Consider the following 19,551-nt stretch of genomic DNA (forward strand, 5'->3'; position numbering starts at 1 on the left):
GTATAGCACTTGGAGCAGTTATGCCAAGGGCATATACATCTGTTCTCAGTAACATTCTTAATTGAGAAACAAAATTCAACTGCAACTTAAATTTTATGTCATCTTTGTTGTTTCCTTTTCTGAGAAATTAATGAAAAGAGCTGTGCAGCTGCTCTATGGATGATATTATTTTTACATAACAATAACAGCCTGGTTGTGGTGTCCAGTTCTTCCTACATAACAGGTTTCTGCCTTTCTGGGTTCAGTGCTCCATTCATACTGAAAGAACACTGCAAGACTTTGTAATAAAGGTTAATTTAACTACACATTTCAGGCACAATTCTGATTTTGTGAGGGTGTTGAACGGCTAATTGAATGGCTTGGGTTGCCAGTGTGAGGCATTATGGGTTGGATTTCAGATGTACAGGTGCACTCTCTTCTAAACTCGCAACACCAGTTGCAACTGGGAGTGAGAAATTATAGGATGTTACTATGAAGGCTCAACCACAGCATTTTACTAATGCAAGGTGAAAAAATGTTGTGGTTTGTATCTTGAGATTAGAATGCAATACGGCATGCCAAAAGCATGGTGGTATGACAGCACAAGAGTTAGTGGTCTTTATTGATCAAAAGTATGGTGACAAACTTGAAAATAATAACTTTGGAAACTGATCTGCATATTAAAAGAGAGATTGCTCCTAGAATTTGTTGTCTGCTACACAGTAAAGCCATATGTGTTTGAGCAGGACATTTAATCCTTACAAAGATTCAGTGGTTTATAGAATAGACATTTGTTGTTACCAGAGAAGTCTTAAAAGAATTGTAAATGCTAGATCTTGAACAGAGAAATTGCTCGACAGTGGCATAGTTCATACATACAGTTAGTTTTGTAAAATAATGTAATGTGCTGTGCAAATAACTGATTTATAATTGTCTGCTGGACTGCCCTGAAATTAAAGAATTTCATTATAAGGCAGGGAAATGCATATATCAGTTGTTTGGGATTTTTTTGTTGTTTCGTGGGGTTTTTTTTGAGGTAGCCAAGTTTTCTTATTCCACATTCACAAGTAATAATGCTGGAATGTAGACACCTGATATTTTGAGTAACTCCTTTTCTGTTTGTCAAAGGTAGTGTCAAATCCTGAGAATACACTTGTTTTTCTGTGTGGAATCACTAATTGCCATGGACGCTTTGTGGTTATTTTGCTATTACTTTTGCAGTTTTCTACAGTGGAATCCACAGTTGATGCTAATGATTATGCTGATGTGCTGCTAAAGGAGACTGATGGATCTTCTTGCATGTTTCTGGAATCAAACTGTTAAAAATGTTTCTTTGTATTGTTACCCTTGCAATGCAGTAATAATTATCAACAGTTTGATAGCCTGCTGTTGAGGGCAGCAACTACTTCTGTAATTATTAGTTGTGAATTTCTTCAGCATCTTGGGCAAAACTGAGCTTTCTGTAACTATTTAAAATTCGTAGGTGGTTTTGGCTGTCGGGACACGACATGCCGAGACTTCTGAGGTTACTAGAAGCTTTTTAGCTTGGTTGGCATTTCGATATTGTTCCTCTGTTATCATTTGCGATTTCTAATGTAGGCTGCAAATACTACCCTTGGATAGATTGCCATCTGCCCTTGACTACTTACTTAAATGAAGTCAAGCAAACCACCTCTGTAAGAATAAGTAACTGCTTTATGGTAAGTGCCTTTTCCCAGGGAAGCTTTGTCATTCTAGAATACAACTGGAATCCTCTGTGACTAAAAGTAATTAAATACACATTTTATTTTTTTTCTTTCTGCTTCATCATTTGCTGTCAGTGAAGGAAAAAGGTACCATTGGAAGGTTGTACTTGTAGCATTTCAAGTTATAAAGCTTGTGAAATAGTTTTCCAAGAGAAACCATAGTCTATTACTGGAGAATGTTTTCAACGTATTTGTCAGAATTGTGGGAAGGGCAACTTTGCATAGGGGACTATCAGAGAGGAGACTGACAATTCCTCTATAGGCACTGAATGCTGTGTATGAGTTTTCGGGACTGTTTGAGAAAAATGCTTAAGATACTTGATGATCCCACTCGCATGCACTTTGGCAAATCTGCCGAAACCTTCTAGTTTTTCATATTTTGAATTTCTACATCCGTTGTCTTGCATGCAATTAATCACATCCAGCTTCTGGATGTGACTAAGTAGCAAAGAAGTGGTGAAGCTTATTTCCTTTAATGTGAACAAAGTTGTCCATATCCCTTAACAAGAAGGCATGAGCTGATAGAGATTTTATTCCTGTGTTTATACAGATAGGGAGATGCAATTCCTGTTGTCTAAGTGCCTTATTACCAAAGACTGTGAGGTGCACAGGCATGGAGGTGCCGTCAGATGAAAACATGATTACTTGTTACTGTCTTTAAATTCCTTAAGACTTAGACTTCCTACATTCCTGTGTGTCACAAGCATAGCTTTGAGTGGTAGCTTTCCTGCGTATTTAGAACATGTTGACTTTTTTTTATTCTCCCCTGGCAGTTGGTAGATGTAACATAATTTCATGTGGTCCTGTTACATTATAGTAAATACTTCTTGCCTTGTTGGGCCACCCACCACTCTCTTGAGTAGATTTTGTATCCCTCTTTGTTAGCCTTCTGCCTAGAAAGGAGGCTTTAAAAGAGATTAAACAGTTAAATGCATGTTTACTTTTTTCCCCTTGTGATTGTCTTTTTTCCCTGATATAGTAAGATTTTATTAGCATGGCAAATCAATTAGTGTTCACCATGAAATACTGGAAATCATATAAATTAAACAGATGGAACTACAGCAAGTTTGGGGAAAATTACATTCATCCTTAAAGACAATATTATGCTTTAATACTAGTATAAATAAGTTGGGCACAGGTTGAAATGATAACTTCATAGATTTATTGTAGTTGCTTACATTATAATCTTGAAAGTGCATAGGCTTGGCCTTTTTTTTCAGCTGACTGGAATCCCTTGGGCATCCAGTGACACTCTCTGTCTACGATCAGAGAGGGCGAAGAATCAGAATAACGTGTGCAGCTGTTCGAATCCATTTGATGCGAGTTGGCAAACGCTGTGCTAAGTCTGTGCTTGCAGTAGCAAATACATGCTGCTTAGAAAACCAGTATTAAACCAAGGGCTTGACGTTTTATACTTCTTTTTTATTCATTTTGGACACATGGTGTTTGTCAAAAGTTACACACGCAGATTACTTGAATGCACTTATTCAAGGAGTCCACATATCTTAGGCAACACTTCATTCTGCCCGTAGGGGATAGAGAGAACAACTTGGATATGAGTCAAACACTCCAGTTTGTGACTGGAAGTTGCAATCAGTAAACAATCCTCACTGAATTACTTAGCGAACAGTAAGGCAGCAAACTACGAATGTATCTTTTCCAAAGGATCTAACTGAACTCCTGTTGACACCGGTCTGGATCTTCAGAGGTGTTCAGTGTCTCTGTGCACCTTTTGATCTGGCTCTAAACTGACAAACTATTTTTAACTGTATTTTATTGCTGCAGACCTAACTGCGTGCAGAGAAGCGTGGGTAAATTATGATTTTTTTTAACAACAGTAGGTACACAAGACAAAGCAATGGGAATACACAGTTATTTCAGTACTCGGTATGTAAGCTGAATCTATGGTGTTGCTCAAATACGCTGCATGAGGTTTTCACTTCAATTTGAGAATGTTTTAATGAAGTTTTATTGAACAGTGAAATGTATGCCTACTTAAAATGCCTTTACTTGTCCTTGGGCTTGTCTCCGCTAGAAAAATTTCTGCTGGAGAATACAGCAGAGTCCCCTAGTGGAAATACACTGACAGAAGGAATTCTTGTTAACACTGTTATTCCACCTCTCTGAATAACGTAAGCTGACAGGAGCGCCCTGCTGTTGGCAGAGCTGTCTCTGCATGAGAGCTTTGTACCATCACAGCTGGCTGGAGAGTGCCTTTTTTGTCCATGCCTCTGGCTGGAAAGAGCTCGGCTGGCAAAACTTTAGCACAGAGCTACCTTTAGATATCACAGCTTAATTGTGAGAATGGGCAATCTCGCTTGCAGGTCTTGTTCATTATCTAATGAGAGGATGAACAAATTTAATTCCTTGCAGCCAGGAACAGATGAGTGAAGTCTACAAAATGCCTGAATTTTTAGTTGTGTATATACAAGTATGATCATTAAATTGTATCCCTAAAAAGGCTTGAGAGTTGTAGTAGGAGTATGAGCTGTCAAAAGTTTGAGGTAGTGAAGTTACCAGTTGGAAGCGATTCATGCTGGATACAATTCTGTGATTTCTGTGCTGGGGAAAAATGCTTCTCAATTCTTGCTTGTGATCTAGACCCTAGGACTCCTAAAACTTGAGAGGGGGAGAGACAGTCTTGATTGTCAGATGTCAGGGCTGGTGCCCTTCACTTTTTTTCTGGTGGAGCTGTGAAGCTGTAGCGTACAGTGAAGTCTATTTGGGCAGTAAGTGGTTGCTCAATCCTTGTCGTAAAGCCTTAAGAATATAGACCTGTCCAGGTGTGTGTGGCGTTAATGCATAGGAGCTCCTTCATTATCTCCATGTGTAGCTCCGTGTAGGATACGCTTTGCTTTAATTGGCACAGCTGCTCTTCACGTGCAGCTCTGGTTTGACCCTGGGAACGAGCAGCACAGAGGCTCTGCTGGGAAGCTTGGAGCACACGTTCTGGTGACTGCGTGCCGGAGGCCTGGCAGGGAAAGCAGTGAGTGACATAACCCTAAAATGTGGTGGTGATGTTGTTGGGTCTTTTTAATTAAGAAGGCAGTGCAACCTCTTTTTCCCCCACAAATCTGCTAGATTTGGTGAAGGGTGAGGCCTCTGGCTAACTGGAAAAGGCACCTAAACTTCCCTTGGAGTCAGGGAGACGAGAGGCATTGCATTCGAGAAAGGCTGAAGTTTTCTGCCAAAAATACCGACTAGAGTTGGTAGCCCGGGAATTTGCCAAGGAGAAAACTTGTCAAGTGTGTTCGTGGTTACCAGCGTGGGGACCATCAGGCTGATACCGAGAGAAGCGCTGCCACGAGAAGGGGCTTTATCGGTGCGCGGTGGCGGGGGGGGGAAGGCGGCGGAGCTGCGCCGGGGCGACCGGCTGAGCTGGGATCTGCGCCTCTCCTTGCCCGCGCCGGGTCGGCTGCGGCCGCCTCCGGTCCCGCTCTCCCCACTGGCCGTGCGAGGCGGCGGGACGGGACGGGGCGGGGAAGCGCTGCCTTGGGCGTCCGGCGGGGCCCCGGCGTCTCCCCCCGCCCGCGGGCGGCCCCGCGCTGCGGCGGCGGCGAAGTGCCGGCGCGGCACTTCCTGTCTGAGGCCGGCGGCGGAAGGATCGCGTGCGCCGCGCCGCCCCGCAGGAAGCGCTCCCGCCGCCGCCGCTGCTCCCGCCGCCGCCGTGCCCGCCGCGCCGCCCTGCCCGCCGCCCCGCCGGGAGCGCGTCCCCGCCGCCGCCTCCCTCCCCCTCCCCTTTTCCCTTCCCCTCCCCTTTTCCTTCCCTCCCCCGCCGCCCGCTCGCCGGTCAATGTGAAGCCGTTCCGGCAGCGTAAACATGGCGACGTCCCTGCATGAGGGGCCCACCAACCAGCTCGACCTCCTCATCCGGGCCGGTAAGCGGCACCGCGGCGGGAGCGGGGAAGGAGGGCGGGTGGAGGAGGGCGGTGGGGAAGCCGTGGCGCACGCCGTGCTCCGGCGGCGGACGGGGAAGCGATGGAGGGCAATCAGGAAGTGATCACCTTGGTAGCCGCCGGCCCGGCGTGCGGCCATCGGCACCGGCGGCACTTGCCCCCGAGGCGGGCGGTCCCGCTACCCTTGGTACCGCGGCGGCGGAAGTTGTGGCGGGGCGGGCGGAGGAGTTTTTGCGGGGTTTGCGCGGCCGCGGCGAGAACCAGGAAGTGTGTGTGCGAGATTGTTGTCCTCCCGCCTCCCCCGGCCCGGCCCTCCTCTCCCTCCCTCCCTCCCGCCGCCGCCACGCCGGCTGAGCGGGCAGGCCGCGGCCCGGTCTTCCCCCCCCCCCGGTGTCCTTTTAAACTCTGCGGCGGGAGGAGGCGCCCGCGGCCCACGTGTGCGGGGCGATGGGGGGGGGGGGGGCCGGCGGCGGGGGAGCCCCCTCCCCCACGCGCGGTGCGTAGCGGAAGCGGCGCGTCCCTCTGTGTGTGTGTGTGTGTGTGTGTGTGTGTCCCAGCCCCCCCTGCGCGCCAATGGGGGCCGCCGCCGTTGGCGGGTGGAGGGCGGCGGGGTGGGGCGGGGCGCAGCGTCCGCCAATGAGCGGGCGGCGGAGCGGCGGCTCCGCGCGGCGCTGACGGGGCGCGCACGGAATTGGAGGGAAGCGGAGTGTAAACACGGAAGTGGGGGCGCCGCCGCCGGTGGCGGGCCGCACGTGGCCGCCCTTCCCGGCGCGGGAGGGGGACGGACAGGGCTCTCGGCCGCTCCTCCGCACAATCCGGGAGCCCCGGTCGCTGCTGGGACAAGGGCCGTTTACCCGAGCTCTGGTACCTTGTCGGGGACGTGTCCAGAACCGGGCACGGTTTGGCCTCTTTCGGTTTTGTTAAATGTGCCGCTGGTAACAACGGGACGCTCCGGTGATCCCGGGATTTGTGTTTTAACGTCAGCCCTGGAGAAAACAGGAGCCCGAAAACACAAATACGATGTCAAACCTTTAATTGAAGTCGCACCGGCTGTGATTTTATTTTGGTCTTTACAACGTGGAGCTCAACTTTTTGAAGTTGTCCTTGGAAATCGTAGGCAGCAGTACAGCGTCTAGCACTGTATTAATAATTAATAATTAGTTGTGTGGATAGTGCCTGGACACAAACTAATGGAGAGTATACCTTCATACTGGGTTTGCATTGACACGGCAGTAGGTTTGTATGAGCATCAACATACACTAAAGGTAAATGCTCTGTCATTTACCAATGTATTAAGAGACCCTTTTAAAAAAGGGGACACACACACACGACAAGTCAGCTAATCTTCATAACGGTTTATCTTATTTAATGGGGAAAAACATCCAGGGTTTTCTGGAGGGAGGGGAACAAACCCCAGACACACACAGAGCTACCACCTCCGCCCCCCAGCAAAGAACTTTTCTGCTGCAGAACAGAAAAAGCAGAGCGTTTCATAAGCATTTAGACAATCTCCTGTGTAGGATGGAGAAGACAGCTTCACTTTCCTGGTAGAACACATCTCCAATTTCTGCAGGGCTCACTGCTGCAGGAGATTTCAGTTGGTTGGTTTTTAATTTTGATTGTCAATGAATAGAGGACGTTTAAGTTGATGATTATTGTGTCACTAGCTTCTTAAGTCAGTGTAACTAGATTGCTTGTGAGCCAACCCGTAGGTAAATAAAAATGACCTTTGTATTGCTCTTCTGATGTCCGTAGCCCAGCCGACTTAATTCTTTTTTTTTTTTTTTTTGATATTTGCATTGCAGTGAGGGATACAGATACCTACACACGTCTAGTATTCCCATCATCATACTATCAGGATACCATATCTGTTTACTTATTTATGTATGTAGATGGTATCACGTGGATTTAAGAGAGGAATCCTTTATCCTGAGGGATTATATTAATTATACTTTGCCTTTTCCTGTGGCTGCTGGCCTCAGTGTTGAGAAAACTTCAGAGTGTTTGGTAACTGTGGGAAGAAAGCTGGACCAAAATTGTTACTGCTTAAGGTTATCTTAATTGCTCATTGTAAGAGCAACTCCTAAATGACTTTACAAAGATATGGTTTGGCTTTGTAGCTAATATTTCTCTCAGTATTGGGCTGATAACATATGGCTCACAGGGAAACAAGTGGTTTGAGACGATTGCTCTCATCTTCGTTGCTGATCGGGGATATGCAGTGGGTTATGTATCGTCCTTAAATTGTATGCAGCTGAAAGTCTTCTGAACGAAAAAAGCCAGGCTTAGGGAAATACTAAAAAACCCAAGGAATTGTTCTTCTGTTTCTGAACAAATGTCTGCCATAAAACAAGCAGTAAACTGAAAAATGCCCTCTTTTCCAGTCAAGTGTTACATGCAGAAAGATTTCTGGGTATTACCTGTATGGGCAGTTCAACTGTTTTTAATTAAACCATGGCTTAAGCACTGTTACTACCTTCCACTGCTGTTTACTGTGGTCTTTTGAATGCTGAGATAAAACAAGCATGTGAATGCCAATAAACTTTAATGAGGTCTGTTAGCGTATGTGTAGTCACTCTTGACTGAGTTCCATGCTTGGAATTGTGAATTCTTCATTAAAGTATTGCTTTGGTTGCCTGATAGTATTAAAGGATAAGCTATTGTAAATCAGGTGCTACAGTTAAGTGTTGACCTTGTAGATGCAGGCATTGATAGCTCTTCAGATGAAGAGAGGGGAGCTGTATCGCAGTTTTGAAAAGTACCATTTTGAAAATGTCAGTCCATTTTTTTCCCTCTCATCGCTTGCTTTAATTCATTTTGTTACTCTTGTTTTATGTTAAAACTGGGGGCATTGTTTCAAAATGGATATGTTGCCAGTATTCTCTTCTGTAAAGCTAAAGCACAGCCCTGTCAGACTTAATTACCAAGTTTGGTATTTTGTAACAGCTGTTGAGAGCCTTGAATAATCTACTGTGCACCCTATTTGTTTAGAAAGTGGAGCTAGAAGACATTAGGTCAACAGTGAAGATAGATATCAACTAGCGTAGTTAGCTGTTTACATTTTAAAAATGAAAATTACTTTTTTTACTAAGAGGATTTATTTTTCTGAAAACAGACCAGAAACTTTTTTAATGAACTATTTTAAAGTGCCAAGTAATCAGATTTCTTCATAACAACAGTAAGATGAGATTTGGTTTAAAAGAATAAAAGATAAGCGGTGGTGTTACAGCTCTGATGTGTTCTTGGTTGGTAAATGGCAGTTCTCGTGTTACTTGGTTACCAAAGCCTGGAAAACTTACTTCTATCTGCATAAACTACTTTACTTCATTTGGGCAAGTGATATTCTTCCTGAAATGAGTATATAAAGTAACAGAGCTATGTCTTAAATTGTTTACTCAAGCAACACAATCTATTTTAGCTTTGGGAGTCTTGTATATTGTGCGCAGTGGTACCATCGTTCATAGTACAAATATAGCAGAAAATTTGTGAATTGGGCATTTTTAAAGAAATGGGTCACACATTCTTTGGCTAGAAAATTTTCTGCTCACTGTGATACTGCGCTTGTGCATCACAACCTTGGATGCACTGAGAGAAGACTGAGGTTGCTGTGATGATGTATGTTTGTATGGCACGAGCTTTCCGAGCCTGAAAGGTACTGCATAGTAAATAACTGCCAGTGATTTCTGTGGTGATGGCTTTTGACTGAAGTTGGCTTTTTTTAATCGCAGAATCCTACTCCTTTGGTTTGCTTTTTTCCCCTCTGTCTTTATTGCGAGAAGTGCTGGCAAGGGTTGTGATTCCAGCATAGTTTAGTTGATGACACTTGATCTAGTTATCTGCAAGAACAGCTGCCTGGTTTTCCCTTCTCCCATCCCCTCTCTGAGAGGACCTGTTCACCCACTCCATCTTTTGGGATATCTTTCCTAGCTGTGTTTTTCATCAGTATCACACCTCCAGACTGAGCACTCTGACTTGCTGTCTTCTATTAGTTAGACATTTTCTAGCATGGCAAAAAGGCACTTTATGTAAAATTTGTATTGGGATATGAATTTGCACTTTTCTTTTCCAAATGTGTTGGTGCAGTAATGTTTCCTGAGCACAGCTGGGAACTCCTAACTCTCACTGGGTAGACAAACGCTTCTGAGGCTAAAAGCACGGACTGGCAAAAAGAGAATGTAGCTAGCTGAGAAGACTTCAAACTTGGTAATAGCACTCATTTTAGTAAGTATTTTAATAGATGGCTTTTTGGCAATGTTAGGTTAGTTTGTTAACTGTCATGATAGACAGACGGCATGTGTGTTCCAGCTAAAGCCAGAAGTGTTACTATTTTTTGCTTGATGTTTTTTAGGTGGCGATTTTAGTGGAGTCTTAAGTAACTGATGTTGGAAAAACGTTTGTGAAGTTTGTATTTTAAAATGTCAGAGGCTTTTGAGGAGTAGATAGTGCTATTTTTATTGGAAGTGGAAAGGTTGCTTAGGTTGGGTGGTTCCTTTGCTCCTTGCCTCTGTTGTTAGGCTATTGCAGCCTTAGTCCCTAATGCTGGGGGATGTTGCATCTCCATTCCCTCCGCTCTAGCCCCTCAGCAGGATGCCATAATAAAGTGTGAAGATGGCTTTCAGATATCTTTTTTGCCTCTTTCCTGCTCTCTGCTGAGTACCTCTTACTTGTGGTGTAGCATCAGAACTGCTCCCTGTAGGAAATACTTTGAATACAAAAGTAGGAATATTTTATATGCTATTAAGGATTTAGGAGTACATTACTTGAATAAGCTGATTCAGTATGCTCTTACAATTGAAACTTGACAACTGTTCTTTGAGTTTCTTTATAGAAGTCCTTTATGTACTGAACCTGGTATCTACACAGAAGCAAGCTAACTAGTTGTCCTAAAAATGGTAACTAGCAGAAACAGAAATGAAAATTGTGCAGCTCTCTGCTGCGGGGGAGGCAGAGGGGTTGGTGGAAAAGCTTTGCTGACCTTTAAATCCTTTTTCATACTTTGGAATAATAATATGTGAAATGCTGATTTGGAGTTTCTAATTTCAGTATTGGTGTAGAATTGATACATTTATAACGACTAGCTGAATATTGTTCCTGTATTCTGATGATCAGTGGAAAGTTTTATCCAGTAGATAAGGGGAAACTTAGTCATGGATTTCTGTGCGACTGAACCTTCTCTTTAAAAAGAAAAATGTTTAGGAAGAGGGTTTCCTGCAGGGCTACTTAGTTTCAGTGCAGATCCAACTCGGGAAACCCCCAGACTGATGCTTGGGAAAGAAACAGACATGGGAAGCACCTGGGACCCGTAGCTGGGGAAAGGGCTCAGGGTGCAAAACTCCTGCTGATTGCTACCAATTATCCAAGGGACAGAGGGTGCAATAGAGATCCTTTCCTTTAGTACGGTTTTCCTGTGCTCTTAGGTAGGCTTGGTTTTCCTGTGCTCTTAGGTAGGCTTTTGTTGTTCCCAGCCTGGAGCAGTGGTGCTGGAATGCCAGCTTTATCAGGCATTTACTATTCCAAAAGATAAAGCCCCCTAAATAGCATCCCAGGAGAGGGCTGTGGTGGGAATCCCAGCGCCAGCCAGCGGGTGGGCAGCTGGGCTGGTTCAGCGAGATGTTTCAGTTGCCCAGAATTTCGCATTTGTGCATCTTCCAGATTTCGTTGGCTTTAGACTTCTGGTTTATTTGTTTACTCTGCTAGCTAGTAGTTTTTTTAAGTTTTTAATCCTTGCGTTTAAATAAACTGCAATTGGCTGGAAAGTTTTTTTCCCCTTGTGTGCCCACATGACTCTGTTTGTATTCTCATGTTTTCTTAAGTCAGAAGCAAGGCTAGCAGTATTTTCCCCGCTTTTCACTAAACAAATGTCAAGTTCTTTCTTAGTATCCTGTTTTCAGTAACAGGATAGGTGCCTTGAAGTTCTCCTAGAGAATTATTACCGAATCCTCTTTAGTTCTCTGACGCTGGAGATAGGTGACCCTGCTTACGCTAAAGATAGATTCCCTGGGCTGCTGGCTGCCTGGCTGGAGCGGTTCAGCTTTGAGCAGATGGCCATAAATGGAAAGAGCAACTGGAGAGAGCCGGCGTACCTTAGCCAGAGTGTGGATGATGTGCAACAGGTGTTTCTGCAGTCTCTGCTTTTAAAAACCTTTAAAAGGGTGAGAAATATAGAGTTGGCTGTGAATAGGATTGTAGTTTTAATTGACAAGTTGGGTTGTTTTTTTTTTTAGTGTTGCTGCTGCGTTCGAGTTGCTGTGATCTGTGCTGTATCAAACTTAAATGTGCTCCGTTGAAGTTAACTTCAAATTAATTTTGATTTATTACTTAGTTTTCATAAACTTTCAGAACTTGATAAAAAGAGATATTTTTACCTTCTTCCTTAGTTATCACTTAAAAAAACGCCCTGCATAGTGTTTGTTATGCTTTGTGTTTTGTTTTTTAACAACGAAACCTGTTAAACCCCACTCACAGTAATTTTTAATATCAGAAAATTAAACTGGTTATATCTGTTTTGCGAACTAATTTTGTATTTGTGAACATACATACATATATATCCAAATAGACCGAAAATTGGAAGAGAGGTCACCTTTAGATTTTAATGGGATAGTAGTTGGAAATGGTACTACTTCCCTGCTCTGCTGTTTTAGTTTGTAACCATCCTCATTACAGTCTGGTTTGTTCTGGTTAACTTGAAGGCAGAAGACAAATCCCAGAAGTCTGCTTCTGTAAACTCTTGAATGCCTCACAGAAATGAGGAGCTTGGTTGTGAACCAGAAATCTAATCTCGTGTTCTCATTATTATTTTTTTTTTAATCCTTCTACAGTGGAAGCATCAGTTCATGGAAGTAATGTGCACTGCACGGATAAGACAATTGAAGCTGCAGAGGCCTTGCTTCATATGGAGTCTCCTACCTGCCTGAGAGATGCCAGGAGTCCTGGTATGTCAGCTACAGTTTCTGAGCCATTTCTCCTTCCACTAATTAGTAAAACAAGCAAATTAGGAAACCTGCTTCTGTATGTCGTTTAAAACATTCACTTGCTTATTTCAAAATTACTGATTTGTTTGATTTTTTAATGTTATTTCTCCGCCCTGTGATGAGCATACTTACAGATTAAATCATTTGTCTGACAGATGTTGTGGGGTAGAGATCCTTGAGTAGCGACACATTTAAAATGAACTTTTCTGTCTGAGCATCGGGAAACACTTTTTAACTGTGCAGGTGGCTGAGCACTGGCACAGGTTGCACAGAGAGGCCGTGGAGTCTCCATCCTTGGAGATATTCAAAAGCCATCTGAAAACGGTCCTGGGCATCCAGTTCCAGGTGGCCCTGCTCAAGCAGGGGGTTGGACCAGATGATCTCCAGAGGTCACTTTTAACCTCAACCATTCTGTGGTTCTGTGGGTTTGCCATTTTTAATTGCTAAAATAAAGAGTTATTTTAAGGGAAAAGTATTTTTACCTGTTTTTCTATTTTAGAAAAAATATCTGAATACACTGTGTTGCAAAGTGTCATCAGTTAAAAAAAAAAAAACAACTTGATGATTACTTTTAATTTGGTGTTCTTTCTGAAGTTACTTAGTATATGTTGGAGGAAGTAATAGTGAAACTGAAACCCAAAAGCTACGAAATAAGAAATGGAGATTGGAATAAGGATGAAAGATTAAGCTCTAATTTGTTTCATTTGAAGTTGAGTTTGGTTCTAAGGAATATCGGTGTGATACTTGTCTTATGCCAAACAATACTGCAACTATGCATGTTTTTGGGAATTGATTTTCTAGGTCACAGGTTGTTGGAGCAGAATTTTGCTATACTATTGCATATGCTTTGTTTAAAATAACTTAGTGTAACATACTTAAAATAATCAGGTAGAAACCTCATCAGATTTTTTTTTATTTTTTTTTTTTTTAAATTTTTTTTCTTCCCTCATAGTGGAAGTTTTTGTCCCTCCTTGTGTGTCAACCCCAGAATTTATCCATGCGGCCATGAGACCTGACGTGATCACAGAAACCGTGGTGGAGGTATCAACAGAGGAATCTGAACCAATGGATGCATCTCCTGTTGCAACTTCCCCTGATATCCACGAACCAATGAAAAAGAAAAAAGGTTTGTATGGCTCTTCATGGCTGCAGTCTCAAAATTTATTTCTGATGTGCACTGCTGCAGATGATGCAGTTGGTACTGGTGGAGATAGGTTAGAATCATAGAATGGTTAGAGTTGGAAGGGACCTTAAAGATCATCAAGTCCCACCCCCCTGCCATGGGCAGGGACACCTCCACTAGAGCAGGTTGCTCAAAGCCCCATCCAGCCTGGCCTTGGACACCTCCAGGGATGGGGCATCCACGGCTTCCCTGGGCAACCTGTTCCAGTGCCTCACCCCCCTCACAGGAAAGAATTTCTTTCTGGTATCTAATCTAAATCTCCCCTCTTCCAATTTAAAACCATTACCCCTTGTCCTGTCACTACATTTCCTGACAAAGAGTCCCTCTCTGGCTCTCCTGTAGGCTCCCTTCAGATATTGGAAGGCAGGTTAGATGAACTGATTTTGCTGCTCATATGATTAGACTGACTGGAGTCTGAAATGTGAGTTTTTAGAAAATGAGTCTGCAACAAGAAAAAAAGTAGCAAGAGAGTGGGCTTTGCCAAGCCGTAAAGGAAAGTGGTGTCTTTGTTGTTGTGGTTTTTTAAGCATGGTTTACAAAGGGGAGGAAGGGTAGAGAAGGATTCAAAGAGGACTTGTGTAGGTAACTGTTGGTGTTTGAAATGCAGATACATTTGGAGAGCAGGTAGACTTGGGGATCTTCCAATGAAATGACAGGGTGAATACTAACTTACAAAAACATAAATGAGTTTACAAAATCAGTACAAGATCTTCCTTGTGAGAAAAGTATCTTATTTGTCTGATTGGCATGTCTTGGAGAAGAAACTACTCAGAGCAGTGTTTGAGTTTGAAGCATTCAGCTACCAAATGAGAGGTTGGCACCTGGTGAGGTTTCTCTCTGGTCTAGCAGCTTTCTTACAGGCGTCAATACAATTCACATAACTATAGCAATATTGTTTTATTAGAGCTGCCAGACATGCTAAGATGCAATATTTACTTGTAATGTAGAGGAAAAAAATTGCAATGTAGTGATAAGGTGATAGAAATCTAAGATCTATGAATTTTAGATTTAATAAGAACATACACACATAACAGATAACTGTAACTACTGCAAATTATGTAAGCAAGAAAATTACGATTAAAGTTTTTCCATAGCTGTAGTCGTACACTGGATTTAAACTATTTCTATCTATTCCACTGTCTGTCTGAATGGTCATTACTGGGCAGATTGCATTACAGGGCTATGCTCAGGAAGCTCTGAAATTTTATAAAGGTTATTTTGTAAATATTTTTTTCCTGTTACAGAGCCCAAATCCCCTCTTTTAAGCATGTAAGGTCATTCAGCCGTAGTTACAGAACCATAACTTTGGTCTTCGTAATTAATACCTTTTGAAATTCCGTGTTCAATGAAGAACATTGTTCATCAGCAAAAATTAATGCTCTTGTGCCTGAGGTAGGAGAGTTAATTGTTGCTGCTTGATTTTAACCGATGGCAGAAGCATGTGCTGTTGATAGCCTGCTGCCGTGGGGTATGATCCTCTTCCCTGCTTTGACCTGTTTACCTTGAGTAAAAGTGTCACTGAAGTGTGAAAGGATGAAGAAGCCGCAGGTCTTACTGGGAGAGGATTTCCCTGGCATGGGAAGGTAGGCGGCTCTGAGCCTGCCACCTGAGGAGGAGTCCCCTCCTAAGCCTCCTGGCCAGGGCAGGCGGAGGGTCGGAGGAGGCGTGTGGGAGCCCTGCCAGCCCACAGGGAGCTGGGGCAGGGCAGCCCCATGCCTGGGCAGCAGGCAGGAGGGGGCTGTGATGCAGGAAGGCTTCCAGCACCACTCTCCTGCATCACTGAGGCTGCGGGTGCTGTTTTGTAGCCAGATTAATGCTCTGCCATACATGAATCTTGTGTGGCACCACTCACGCTCAGTGGAAGCTTTTATCTATAGCTTTTAATGGACAGGTGCAAGGTGAAAATGAATGTTTATGATTTCAAGAGTAAAATTTCTGATGCTTTGATCCACACCCATGCTAGAATGCCAAAAACAAAGCAGGAGAAATAATATATTTCACAGTAAAACAGACACTGGACTAAGAGAAATTGAAGTTTTACTTTGTACACCTCACCTCACCTGCCGTTAACTTGTCTGAAATTGAGTTAAATCTGCCTATGAAATAAGTAACCAAATATAGTAGTAGTAATCTAAGAATTTAAATTTATCCATACCTGTAGCAAGGAAATTGCAGGGGAAAAAATACATGAATTACTTCTTTCAGCAAAGCCGAACTATAAAATACTTTTATTCTGCATATGATTAATACTTTTTTTTCCCCTGCATGTTTTATGTGCAGCAGGCCGTAAACCGAAGACCCAACAATCGACTATATCTGATGGGTCTCCAGATCTAGGTATAAAGAAGAAACCTAGAGAAGGCAAAGGTATATTTTTCCATTTATCAAGTCTTTGAAATTATGCAGTATGTATTTATTATATCTGTCACAGGAAATACGCACATCTTGGAAAGTTTGGTGGACGAGTTTCTACTGTCTTCATTAGAGCTTTAATTTTATTTGATGTCTTCAAATGTTTCTGTACAAAATCTAGCACAAGGATGTGTGGAACTGCTCTAGAAGTGCCCTGTAATACACTCTGCAGTTAATAGGCTTTTTGATTTTTGTGTTTATTGACTTGTGCTGTCTTTTGTGTTGTGTGGTAACTTACTGTTAGACGCATAATTTGTTAAGTTACTGCTGATAGGCTTGTTCTCAAGTAGGAGCAGCTTATGGGTGTTTGTAGTGACGATGGTTTTCTTAGTGGATTCACAAATTTCAGTGGGAATATGTTGCTTGACTAATAGATTCATTTTGGCTTCAGGGGAAACCAAATGATGATACGTTTCTTTCATGGTTGAGTGAGGGATTTTGTGCAGGAGAGTGGTGCTTTCCTAATGTTTCTCCTGATAAATAGTGGGTGCTTTCTTGGACTCCAAGGCCCTGCTATTCACCCAGCAGGAGACAGAGGTAGGGCATTTGCTCACAGGTTACCTTTGAGTTGGTGTGCAGTGTATCAGCTCATCCCCTGGCTATAGGTGAAAAATGAGGACCTCTTCCCCACTTACCACACTGGAAGTTGTTTGGAGATGTTGCTATGGCTAGGAGAAACAAAGTTTAGTGACTTTCAGTGGCAGCATGCTAGCTGAAAGAGTGTGCAGCAGTCAGCTCCACTATTTTTGGGGGATTTGTTTGAAAGCAAGATCTCTGCTGTTTACATAATTCCTTATCTGGGTACAGCTCCTGAGCAGTCATGTTTCTCAGTAGGGCAAGGAAGAATGGGACTGACGTCGTGCAGATGTTAGCTCACAAAAACCAGCACAAAGAGTAATTTAAACTTCCCTACAGTGGCTGCTGTTGCTGTCTTTGGATTTGAGCGTAGCAGTGGACCTCAATGAACATCACAGATCGTTGCACCTGCTGTACTTAAAAGCACATCTTGTTTAATTTTCTTTTTTTTTTTTTTGAGTATTCCTAAAGCCTCCTTAGCTTGCTTTCTAATTCTGTTTCCACTATTACAGCTTTCTATTACCTGAATATTACTTGTGTCCCAGTTCCTAGTTTGCTGCACAAATAACTTCGAGAAGGGAGGCCTGTGTTTCTGTCTCTTCTAGTTTTTGTCTGTACTGGTGATTTCACTCTATAGCTGAAGTGGGAGATGGTACTGCTTTGTTTTTTGTTTTGCTTTTAATTTATTTCTGTGGATACTCATAATGATCTAGTTATGTCTTTTGTTCTCATGAGGTATCACCTTCCCTATTTTACACTACAACTGGCATAAAACACATTTTCCTTTTCTTAATGTATGCTAAGTTGATGTCCTGCAAAATACTTTGTTACTGGATTTATTTTTTGTTATTTATTTTAAAAAATTAGTTGCAAATATAGGCTGTTTTACATGCAGCGTGTTTTTCAAAAATGGAATTATTCCTAGAGCTCAGTACTGTCAGCAGAGTTAAGTCATGGAGGAGGAGGCCAGCTGGTTGCACACGTTTGGAAAGGGGATTGCTTGTTGTCCATGTAGGTGCTCCTTCCTTTGTGCATTCCTGATACTTTCTGGTGCAAAGTGAAGCAGCTGTAAATCTGATTTAATTGTGCCTTTCAGTTTCTTATACAGAAGGAACTGGAGACTTCTTAATATTTTTTCTTAAAGTGAGATAGTAGTATTTTTTCTGTCCTCACAGAGTGGATTGGCAGTTTAGGCAGGCATGGTTTCTCTTTCCATATTTTGTTTTTCATTTGCATAAATACTCTTTTTAAAGTGTAGGGAGCTGGAGGGAGCAAAACTGGCTTTGAGCTTCTCCTTATAGGTGCTGGTACCAATGCGACAATTCATTGATACGCACAATGCCTTGTATTATTCACATATTTTCTGGCCATTAATCCTTCTATTTTGAGATGACCGCTAACATTCTTAAGTAACTGGCAGCTGTAATAATTGGCTAGCCACAAAAATGTCTTTCATTGTGCAAAATCTACTCTGTACTGAAGTTAATATAGGTAATAATTGTGTCTAGCTCAGTAGCTGCTTACAGTACTAGTTAGCATGAGACCTTGCAGGAGTGGAGGTGAGAGCTGTATGTTATTTAATAAGGCTTCTGTCTTCTTAGCAAGGTGCAGTACGTGTTTCTCTCCCAGGCTGGACTTAATGGATGCTTAAGAGTGGCAAAAAAATAAACCTGTTCAGATAATACATTTTACAGCCATGTCTTTCTCTTCCTTAGGAGTCTGTAACCTTGGATTCATAGTATTAGGAAAGTCTGGTTCTAATGAGAAATGGCTTAAAAATGGTTCAAAATTGTATTAAACATTACTAAAATAAGCCTTTTGTGTTAAATGCATAGCAGCCATAGCTGACATAGCAGCCTACCTGAAGCGTCACTGGGTCTTACAGGCAGTAGTAGTTGGCTTCTGAGTAGTATAGGTATTGCATAGTCGTTCTGTGGAAAAAAGTTACTTAGGTCAACATAGAGTACGAGGCAAATGAAAAAAACCTGCCCAGTCAGCAGCACCATTCCTGCAGAAAAATTAGGCACTTTAAGGAATGATTTCTCTTGAAAGTTCTATTTACTTCCTATAACTGAAGTCCACTTTTATTTTTGTAAAGAATCTATTGCAGACCTACAGCATTTGGCAGTGGACCCAGAGATTCTATTTCTGAGGAGCAAAGGGGGGAAAAAAAAGAAAAGGTGTATTTCCTAAAATCTAGGATGATTTCAGGATTCCTGAGTTCTCTTGTTGACTCTTCACCTGTATAGGTCCTATTGAAATGTCTCTGAAATCAACTGGAAGCTGGATTTTGGTAGCTTTTGAATCGGTACTTGTTGTTACTGGAGTATATGGTAAAATATATGTATTCTCTCTGTCTATGAGGTGGTCTTCTGGAAGATGGAAACTATAATTTTTTTTTTTTACCCTTTGAGGTTTTTCAAAGATCGCTAACTTCTTGGAGTCTGCAACAGTGGTCTGTAAGCTGCATTAATGTATTTTAATTGTCTTCAGCATGGCATAACAAGTGCTGTGCTGGGCCAGTAAATCTCAAGAATTAATGACCTTTTTTCATACACAAAAAATTACTGTTTTTATTTGGCCCATATCATCCTCTGGAAGCGTGATCAAGTGGATAATTGGGTTTAAAGTTCTGAGGTTATTCTTGGAGCTCTGTCTTAGTTCTACCTTCTCAGATAACTTGAGGAGTCTTCTCCAGCTGTACAAACTGGAGTGTGGTCTGTTTTTTTTTCTTCTACTTCTCTTCCCTTTTCCTAGATGCAAATGGTGTAGTCAGAGTGCAGACAACC

The 19,551-nt window shown here is 42.6% G+C and overlaps 1 protein-coding gene across 8 annotated transcripts in view; it reads left to right on the forward strand.

The window, feature by feature from the left end:
- ELF2 (E74 like ETS transcription factor 2) overlaps positions 1–19,551 on the forward strand; it is a 38,885-nt gene that overhangs the window by 15,459 nt on the left and 3,875 nt on the right. For 2 of the 8 annotated variants that reach the window (XM_074155223.1, XM_074155230.1), the window contains 3 exons: positions 12,439–12,552; positions 13,544–13,717; positions 16,055–16,141. In XM_074155223.1, the coding sequence (XP_074011324.1) occupies positions 12,439–12,552; positions 13,544–13,717; positions 16,055–16,141 (375 nt within the window). Of the gene's footprint in view, positions 1–5,309; positions 5,603–11,701; positions 11,773–12,438; positions 12,553–13,543; positions 13,718–16,054; positions 16,142–19,551 lie in introns of those variants that run through there. The other 6 variants (XM_074155225.1, XM_074155226.1, XM_074155231.1 and 3 more) reach the window with 6 other exon arrangements.

This window comes from Numenius arquata, chromosome 10 (genome assembly GCF_964106895.1).
Source record: "Numenius arquata chromosome 10, bNumArq3.hap1.1, whole genome shotgun sequence".
In the NCBI taxonomy this organism is placed as follows: Eukaryota; Metazoa; Chordata; class Aves; order Charadriiformes; family Scolopacidae; genus Numenius; species Numenius arquata.